General features: G+C 36.9%; 1 protein-coding gene across 3 annotated transcripts in view; it reads left to right on the plus strand.

Annotated features, from left to right (window-relative positions):
- The window catches only part of ubr3 (ubiquitin protein ligase E3 component n-recognin 3), a 32,010-nt gene extending 23,114 nt beyond the window's left edge, over window positions 1-8,896 (plus strand). For all 3 annotated transcript variants that reach the window (XM_036209810.1, XM_036209811.1, XM_024286514.2), the window contains 9 exons: window positions 1,115-1,220; window positions 4,134-4,234; window positions 4,508-4,632; window positions 5,733-5,840; window positions 6,036-6,161; window positions 6,291-6,470; window positions 6,933-7,142; window positions 7,809-7,948; window positions 8,088-8,896. In XM_036209810.1, the coding sequence (XP_036065703.1) occupies window positions 1,115-1,220; window positions 4,134-4,234; window positions 4,508-4,632; window positions 5,733-5,840; window positions 6,036-6,161; window positions 6,291-6,470; window positions 6,933-7,142; window positions 7,809-7,948; window positions 8,088-8,205 (1,214 nt within the window). In that variant the 3' untranslated portion in view covers window positions 8,206-8,896. The remainder of the gene's footprint in view (window positions 1-1,114; window positions 1,221-4,133; window positions 4,235-4,507; window positions 4,633-5,732; window positions 5,841-6,035; window positions 6,162-6,290; window positions 6,471-6,932; window positions 7,143-7,808; window positions 7,949-8,087) is intronic.
- Window positions 8,897-9,861: the final 965 nt, after the last annotated feature.

Consider the following 9,861-nt stretch of genomic DNA (forward strand, 5'->3'; position numbering starts at 1 on the left):
CCAAGGAGTCCAACCTTCAACCAGCTACGTCTTTTTAACTTCCAACGGTAGAAATAATCTTGAGAATTTATAAAAGTACATTAAAAGTAAATATATTGTCCAAATTAAGCAGTTTGAGGCTTTTTTAGTTTGACCCTTTTATTGTATTTTTATATATTAATATTTTTTCATCTTTTAGATATTCACAGTAATAGTGCCTGTGCAATAAATAAAGATATAAAAAAAGGAATCAAAATGACCAATCTTATTGTATTTTATTCAAATGTGCTAATAGGAAGTAATTCCATAAAACAGTTTTAGTTTTAGACCTGGCTGGTCTTTGTGAACCCTTTTGGCTGCTTGCAAGTGACACAGCTGCCTTCACCCGTAATTATTCTCCACCTTAGTGCCTTATAACAACCTTTTTATGTGGTTCATTGATGAGTAACAATAGACAAACAAACCGTTGAAACTTGTCTTGACAAAACCTTATTGATACTCTCCATATGTAGATTAGTTATACATTTTAGGCTATAAAATGACATCAAAAGTCATTTCCTCTGCTTAATGACCGACGAAATGAAGACAAATTCAGGCAGACTGACACTTCTTTTTGTTTACTTTTCACCTCTGGGGGGCAGTGTTGCTCCAAGTATTGCAACAACTCACAAGTGAAAAAAGTATGGATGACATGCACCACTTTGCTGCATTACAGCTCACATAAAGTGTGAAATATTGTTAATTTTACTGTCAGAAATAGAAAAAAAAGAATCTGAGCCATTGCATAACAGTTAAATTATAATTAATACTACTGCAGCGTCTGTGCTTTCCATACCAAACTTAATGAAGTATTCATTTTTATTCCTAAAACAAGAGTTCAGTAATTTGATTTCTGTCAAGTATGAAAGGTCGCTACCCATCAATTTAAAAAAAATCTAGGTTTCAGCTTCTTTTACAGAGTGGTTCTGTGCTATGAGGAACATCCATGGGCTGCTCTGGTTTATCCGAGTCAAACAGTCACTTTTGATACTATTTTAGTTTTCTGCTGTGATAAAGGTTGCTAAAGAAAATCATTTTTCTTATCTCTTTCAGGTATTTGAAGGGTAACCATGTTTTATCTCTTTGCCTTTTTCAGATCAGCTGTTTCATGTCTTGGCTATGCACATGCGTCTGTACAGTATCGATTCAGCTTACAACCCGTGGACAAGGTTGACTCAGATTGCACAAAATAAAGAAGAAGAGTGAGTACCTTTCAGTCTTTAAGACCCATTCTGAAGAAAATCAGTGTTTTTGGTGTTTTTTTTGTTTTTTTTTAAACATGTTCTGGTAGCATTTTCTCATGACAGAGGACTTAGGACATGTATGTAAAATAAATTAATCTTAAAATTGCACCAAAATTGTAGTCCTGCCCACAACATAGAGGCAAACTACTAATGAGCTACTGCGCTCTGCAGAAACTATGTCCAAGAAAACAACACGTTTAATTTTTTTTTTTTTGCTAAAAACAGCTTAATCTTACAGAAAATACCACTGCAAATGCTTTCACATTAAATCAAAAGATGATTAGAGTGGGACTTAAACTATTCACAATAACTGTAAATCCATATTTACCCCCATGCAGCATTCAATATTTCTTAAACGAACAATCAGAGTGCCACTCTTTCCTCCTTTAAACTCTTCCATTTCCTCCTCTTGCCCCTAACTGCCTTTTCTCCACACAAAGAGGAGCTAAAAACAGGAAAAAAAAAGAGACTGAGCATTGTTTCCATAGATACCAATAATTGCTGCATCGGGGAAATTACTGGGCGCTCCACAGAGAGAAACAACCCTGTCAGGTTCACTGTATTCCACCAGCACAGCTTTTTAGCTTCCAAATATCCACCTATGTTAAACACGATCTTGTGTTAAAGGGGAAAACACTTTGTTTTAGTTTATTGTAATTAAATAAACTAGCTTTTTAAAGGATTTATTTGGCCAAAATGTTCAACTGGATCCATTGAAAAGCTTCCCTCACTTATTACCGGACTCATTCGCCGCTCAGAAAACGTCATGATGTCAGCTGAAGGCAGTCGGCTGATAGTCAAGTCATCCAGAAAGAGGGAGGATAAAGGAAAAAGGTGGAACATTTTCACATAAATACCTATTTTGCTTATACCTTATAGTAAATATTATTATGATTTGTAATTTCAAATTAAGAATCCAATTCAGAGAGCAAATGTAATTTATGTACACGGCTGAAAGCTCTGTCCTTTAAGGTTTCTTTTTAGGGCACGGGAGAATTAAGTGGTGAGTGGTTCGGTAATGGAAGGTATTATTCTTTAAGTGCAGTTCCCCTTGTTCAGAAAACCCGAAGCCTTTCAAGAGCAGAGTGGAGGCTAGGACACTAATTGTCAACAGAACAAAAGACGCGTAAATGGAGAAGGTACATAATCTGAGTGTGTATCCAGAGATGCATTAAGACTGAAAGATAATACAGGGAGTGTTTTTGCTTCTGTAGTTTTTATAATGTGAACATGTTTGTTAAATTAAAAATGCAAAACCCATTTTCAAAGGCTTTTCAATCAGTTGGAAATATGCTACAAGCCTAAAAACAAGTGGAGTTTATGGCTTTTTGTTATACAAAAATGCATCTTTTACCCTCATGTCTCAACCTCACATGATGTGAACAGAAGTGATCTAACTGTGACTTCCTTAAGATTTAATTTTTGTCTTGTGCTTCAAGGAACAAAACAAACTGAAACCATTGCAGACGTTTTATCAAATATTTATTTAGCATTTAAATCCTGGAGAATACCAGCGCTTCCTCTGGTCTTACATCAGGTCTACATTTGAAATGTTTCAAATCAATAGCATTTCCTATAGTTTTATTTATAGGCCTCCTCTTTATTACCATGAGTTTTGCTGCCTATTTTAATATGTTGATATGTTTCTTAATTAAAAACAGTGCTAAATAATTGTTTACATGTTGTCTTACAGTTTTGAGCTCAAATGTTTTTTTAATTATTTTACTTGCACCCTAAACCCTAAAATGATATTTAGTTGACCTAAAACCAGATTATTAGACTGTTTTTGAAAAAGTAAGCAAAAGTATGCAAGTACAAAGTAAGTAAGGTTTTTGTGTAATAAAGCTAAAATATTATCACAGATAGCTGTAAGGTGCTTGTCAGTGGTTATGGATTCTGATCATTTTTTGAACAATTTTAAAAGCGTTCCAGTGGTCTTTTAATCTATGATTATGCCAAGGTAAAAAAAACTTGTCGTTTTCTGGAACGTAGTTACTGCAGAGCGGCAGACGTTCATGAGAAATCTGCCTCTTGGTGCAGAGCACAGATGAACCGTGACTATTGATCTGTATGGATCACGGCTGAAACATGATCCGTCACAGTTCAGCACACGCGTGTATCATGGATTCTCCACCCCCAAGCCCCCAACATGTATCATTTAAAAGAATTGTGGGTTTATAGCGTCCACTATTTTTTTTTTCCGTGGTGCAATACCCCATAATGCACTTGTGTTTATCCTTTTGTTGGCATCTTGAGTATTTTCTTAATTTTAAAGATGTTATTTTGTTTGATTTTTAAAAATAGATCTATATGTCTGAGTTTTGAAGTACCTTTGATATATTTTTTTACTAGATGTATAAGTTAATAAAAAAAATAAAATTGCAAGCTTTAATCTTGTTATTTTGTTCCTCTTTTTTTCTTTTTTACTGATTTGAAAATGATCTGAAGTGTGAGTTTTATGTTCCCCTGAACCTAGCATTAGCTGTACAATTAAAAATGGCGTGGAATATTGGAGCTGTACTGTTTTTGCACCAGACAAACAAAGACGTGAATGGATCTAGACGTCTACAAGCAAATTCATCAAAATGTAGTGGGGAGCTTGTGGCCCGCCCAGCATACTTTCTACATCTCAATTAAAGTCTTTTTCAAAATATTTTTTGTTTCCTAACAAGTTGAATAAAGAAATACTCAGACATACTCTTAAGCTTAATTTCCTTTCTGTATGTCCTTCATCATCAGAAAAATGCTATAAGAACATGTTAAAAACACCTTTTATATAGTGTCCTAAAATTAACGATGAGATTTAAATGTTTTATACGAAATGCCTCCAAAAATCCAGAGAAAACAAACAATTTTGTGTTCTTCTTGCAGTGGCTTTGAGGAAGAACGGCCTGAGGTCCCAATGCTGTTTCGAGACCCTCCGTCCCTTCTCATCATCTTTATTCTAACTATGGCGCAGCCTCTGCGTAAAGGTACGGTTTCATTGCCAGGACCCCAGAGTATGACGAGAACATCGCAGGAGCTGCTGAATCTATTATAGAGACATATGTTTTCAAAATATCAAAGGAACTGATTTTTTTTTTTTTTTTTTTTTAGTGAAGGTATACTGTAAATGAGCAAAACTGCAAGTAGTTAAAATTTATTTAAAGTGATAATCTGGTTTGTCTTCTTCCTTACTCTGTAAAATTCGGCGAATCTGTTTATTTATCACAGTTTACATTTTTTCCTCCTCTCCCTCTATGAAGAGCACTTTACCTGCGTTGTCAAGATGCTGTACAACCTGCAGTTCACCCAAGCTTTGGCTGCACTGTCGACTAAGTTGAGCTCTGAGGAAAGGCAGGCTTGGGTCACGTCTGGAGCACTTGTAAAGGTACAAATAACCATCTTTGTTTACTGTAGTCTGGATGAAATAATGATGCATAGCTGATTTAAAAAATTAAAAAAAATCTTATTTTTAATGGCTTCTATCTGTATTTTTGTTGTAAAATCTCCATACAAGAGCGCTCTGAAAGAATTCTGTTGCTGTTGAGTTATGGGTAACCAAATTTAATTGATGTGGTTTCCACCCTGAGTAGCATCACTCTTCATTATCTGGAGATGGGGGTTTTACTGGAGTGTGCTACATTAATTTGTCTTAAGTCTGTTAAGATTATATTAGCGAGTGGCTGGCTGGAACGCTGAAAAACAAAAAGCAGAGACATTAAAGGATTTCCGGCAGTAATGGATGTGTAAATTAGTATCTTTCTGCTACATTGACATGTACATTAGTGCCCACAAACTGCTCTTAATATAGATTTTAAACCCAATAGGAGTGGCATTTCTGCTTGGTTGAAAGCAAAACAATCTGGAGGAAGGAGCGAGAAGATTCATCGGTTTGAAAAAGCTTAAATTTGTGACGCCAAAGTCTCTCCTCTCTGCTACAATTCTAAATCCACCACTTGTAGACAGAGAGATCCATTAACGTCTTCATTTTCCTCGTCTGAGCTGCCATCTCTGTTAGGAGTTTACACTGGGCTTAAGGGGTATTTAGTGTTATTATTAGTGTTATAACGGGTTTGCATTTATGTTGAAGTATGGAGTATAGATGTTCTAAACACAATTTCGTTGTTCTTCTGCATTATTAAAAGACAATAAATAAAAATGTTAAAAATATAGTTAAGGTTTGACTTTAAGAAGTGTGGAAACTCTCAGGGAAAGCATTGGATCTTGTCAGACAGTTGAACAAGATAGTAAATGTAAAGCCTTCAGCTGTGAATTCATTAAGTCCATTCAGCGACTCAAAGCCGCTGTGGCCTTCAGTCTGTGAAAGACGACACGGAACAAGTGTCCTACAAGGATCACTGATTGATGCTCTGGTTAAAAAGCCATTGCCCATAAACCTTTCAACATTGTTTATTTGTTTGGGAAGTAAAATGTTTCTCTTCTTTGTATTTCGTCTGCATCATTTAGTTGTTTTTTTTTTTCTTTTAGAGCACTGCAAATTCTGAAAAGTCCTGTGAAGTTCTGCTCGGTCACATTATTGGTGAGCTCTCAAAGGAAACCCGCATCTACAGCGACAACCCCGAGGAAACGGCAATGGTGAGACGACACCACAGTAACTGCTCATCACTGGACTCATCTGGCAGCTGCTTTCCTTCTATAAATTACTCTATAACTGGAGGAAAAAAACGGTTGAATTTCCCCACCGGTCGCCACGTTAGGGATACATCTCTCTTTTATCAGCAAGCTGTTAACTGGTTATTGATCAGGCATTTGTGCCGTTTCCCTCCACAGCTGAGCTCCAGTGTGTGGTCCCCACAGTCCGTGGAGGTCAGCCTTCAGCAGTTCTGCCTGCCCTTTCTGCGCCTCTCCTGCCTTCTGCAGCACCACCTTTATGGAGACAGCCTGACTGGCTGCCTGGTACGTCTCAGCATAAATGTCTGATTAGCTCTCAACCCAAATGTGCTCCGTTGTAGTTTAAATCATTTGTAGGAAGTAATTTAGACTACTCAGAGTGATCTCACTGCTTCTTTGCTTATCTTTAATTAGGAGGAAGAGGAGTTCTCATCTTTGGCTGTGTGCCTGGGGCTTCTACCTTCAGCCCCTCAGCCTTCCAACACCATGCACAGTGCCTCATGTCTGGAGTGGCCCGTCAGCGCCTTTGACTTGGTGTCACAGTGGTGTGCTGAGGTCACGGGGCTCTCACAAATGCAAGCTGAGCAAACACTGGTATACATGCTGTTCATAAGCTTTCATTTGTCACTTTAAGGGTCTGTTAGGCCTGAAGTGCAAATCACATCAACAAATCGCAAAAAACACGTTCAAGATCATCAGATAAATTTAAAAAAAGCAAAATGAATAGTAAAAATGTTTTGGATGATATTGAAAAAAGTGAATAAACTTTATCATCCAATCCCGTAACATCTACCTTTTCCAGTTTCTTGTTTTGTTACATTTTTTAATGGAAATTAAGAAAATGTTTAGTGTTCTGTTTTTTGTTAAATTTTTTATGGAATTTTTGTTTCGATTTCTAAAATGTTGGGATTATTTGTTTTGCTTTTAAAAAAAAATATTTTTGCGTTGAGTTATTTGTTGAGGTGATTTGTCCTTCAGGGCCACCGTACACTCTCCATCGTTGTCACGTTCCTCTAGTTTTGTGAAGTCTCCATCAGACTTTCTTTTCCTTTGCAGACCTTGCTTGTTCAAGATCCTCAGTGGGCAGCCCCTCGCCTTCTCCAGCTACCCGACAACTATAATATCATCTTCCAGTACTATCACAGAAAAGCTTGTACTGTCTGCAAAAAGGTGCCAAAAGACCCCGCACTCTGCCTTGTTTGTGGCGCCTTCGTCTGTCTCAAGGGCGTGTGCTGCAAGCAGCAGGGTATCTGTGAATGTGTTTTGGTAAGTTTCCATGCGTCCTCATAGTTTTAATGAAGTTTTAAATTCACACTCCAGCAATATATTTTTATATTGTAAAATTGTTCCTGGTGGTCTTTTGATGATGATTATGCAGTTTTTAGCCTTATTTTCTGCAGAGCTGTAGGAGCTCATTAGAAATTTGCCTCTGAGTTGTGGGCGGGTCTGTTGGCGCATAAGTTAGCAGCTAATTTCTCTGCCTTTCCTTTGCTTATAGCACCTCACATGCCCAAGCTAACATTAGTTTAGCAAAAACAAAAGTGACCAATATTGAAGCTATCCATCAGTGCAGTTTTGAGCCAAATTCCAGCTCAGATGAGGAAAACAAAGACGATAATGGATCTATTTGTCTGCAAGTGGATGCAAGAACATATTAAAAACTCCAAAAACAAGATTTTTATTGGAGTGGGTGTTTGAAGATTTGTATTTCTTGAAAAAAATCAATTATTTTGCATTCAAAAAAGATTTTTAATTGTTTTATTAATGAAAATGAGAGTTGCTTATAAATAGAAAATGTGAAGAACCATCAGATGTTTCATGCAAATTTCAAAATATTCTCCTCAAAGATTTAATGGTGGAGTCCTGTTTTGGTTTCCATCTTAATTTTCTAACATATTTGTAATGCTTTTTTTCTTTGTGTGTGTGTTGTAGCACTCCCAACACTGTGGCGCAGCAGCAGGCATCTTTCTGCTCATCAATGCCTCCGTCATCATCATCATCCGTGGACATCGTTTTTGTCTGTGGGGCTCCATTTACCTCGATGCCCACGGAGAGGAAGACCGGGATTTACGGTACGTGAGAAAAACCGTCTAATACACCAACTTTAAAACGATTAACTTCATTTCATTTGTTTGGTTGGTCTTTCATCTACTTAGAGCACTTTTCCAGTGTGAATAAAACGGCTGACTTTGTTATTTCTTTTTTTTCCAGCCGTGGAAAACCCCTCTTCTTATGTGAAGAGCGGTATCGTGTGTTGGAGCAGCAGTGGGTTTCCCACACCTTCGATCACATCAATAAGCGTTGGGGGCCTCACTATAACGGACTCTAACATCTTCCTGATGAAGCATTTTTTTTCTTTGTCCTACTCTTTATTTACCGGCTTCCGTCTGCCTTGGTTTAAAAAAAATATATATACATAAAAACAAAAAATCTGTAACTTTTATGATAAAAAAAAAACACAAGCGTGAGGGGTGAGGATAGCGCTGCTACAGCTTTGATGTACGTGGAGTTTGGTCTACAGTCATGCCTAAAAGATTTAGCACCTGTTGTGTGTTCCGTCGTGTGGTTTTTGGATGATAGAACTTGGTAAGATCAAATTAAAAAGCACAAATTTGCCCTCAAATTCATATGGAGTAGCCTTTAAAAGCCTGTTTTACTTATTCATATTTAAGAAAAAAAAAAAGGAGAATGCGCATATGAAATGCTGGAAGCCCCTGCAGAGTTTTGATTGGTTTTGAAGCTAACATCTGTATGCATATCCCCTTTTTATTTATCAGAATGTGCTGTACTAGCATGAGTTTCAAGCTCCCGATGAGTGTCACTGAAGTCCGCACAAGTCCGGCATCACGATGAGCGTTGGCGTTATCGGCGCACTCGAGTGGTTTTTTCGCGTACAAGTAAAAGACTCTTTTTGGGTCAATCCATCCTCAGGAATTTATTTTTCCATTTTTTGCTGTTTAAAAGAAGTTTTAGATATTTAAATAAATGCTGCTGCTCATTGTTAAAGTTACTAATTTTAACTTTTGTGAAGTTTTTTTTTTTTTTCGTCTAAGGTTGTGCTTTGAGTTTACAGTAGAATGCAGGGAAAGTTGGCGTAGCCTCACGACCTTTTTGTTTTTCAGCTGTCACATTGCACTTGCTGCAGGTTTCACGGCCAGATCCACACTTTTTGCTTCTAGTTGACCTTGAGGGGTGAAAACTCTTTACAGAAGAGTATTTTTTTTATAGTTTATGGGTGTAGCTTGCTTTCTACCCGCAGCTATTGATTTTCAAAATCGTGAGATCAACAATGGAGGAGTCTGGGAAAAATTGAGGACAAATTTATTTTTTGGCCAACATGACATTTTTTTAAATTTTGATTGTAGCACTAAAGTAAAGCACTGTAAAAATCCACAGGTTGTTCGTTTTACAGCTGAAACCATGAATTTGCAACAAAAAAAGGCAGTTTTAGCTTAATAACATCGTTAAAATTTGTCCTTGACTTTTTTTTTTTCAACTCTTAGCTGTATTTAACAGATTTAAATGAAAGGAGAAAACTATCCCTTTAAGAAAGCTGTCTGTCAATCAATGTTCACTGCTGCTGCTGCTGCGCCACAAACTCATTTTTTTGTTTTAAATGAATGGAAATGCAACATTTGTTGTCAAATCTTTAAAGTGTTTGACGGCAGGATCATCACAGATTCTTTGAATCAAAGTGTTGCTTTGGAGAGGAGGTTCCACTGCTTATCATTGATGTTTTTAACATTTTTTTCCCCCTTTTGGGGTCAGTGGGGTGAAATTTCTAGTTGCATTTTGACATTTCAGGATTATCAGACTTGAGTATCCCGTTCTACACTGTGCATGATATATTTTACCAAACCATTCTTTAAGTGTCTTAGCTATTTATCATCTAAATATCACTTTTCTTTCAGTTGTGCCTGCAAAAATGAATCTGGACATTAATTAAGCTGACATCCCTCGTTTTTTTTTTTTTTTTTTTTTTTTT

The sequence above is a fragment of the Oryzias melastigma genome, linkage group LG21 (assembly GCF_002922805.2).
Source record: "Oryzias melastigma strain HK-1 linkage group LG21, ASM292280v2, whole genome shotgun sequence".
Classification (NCBI taxonomy): Eukaryota; Metazoa; Chordata; class Actinopteri; order Beloniformes; family Adrianichthyidae; genus Oryzias; species Oryzias melastigma.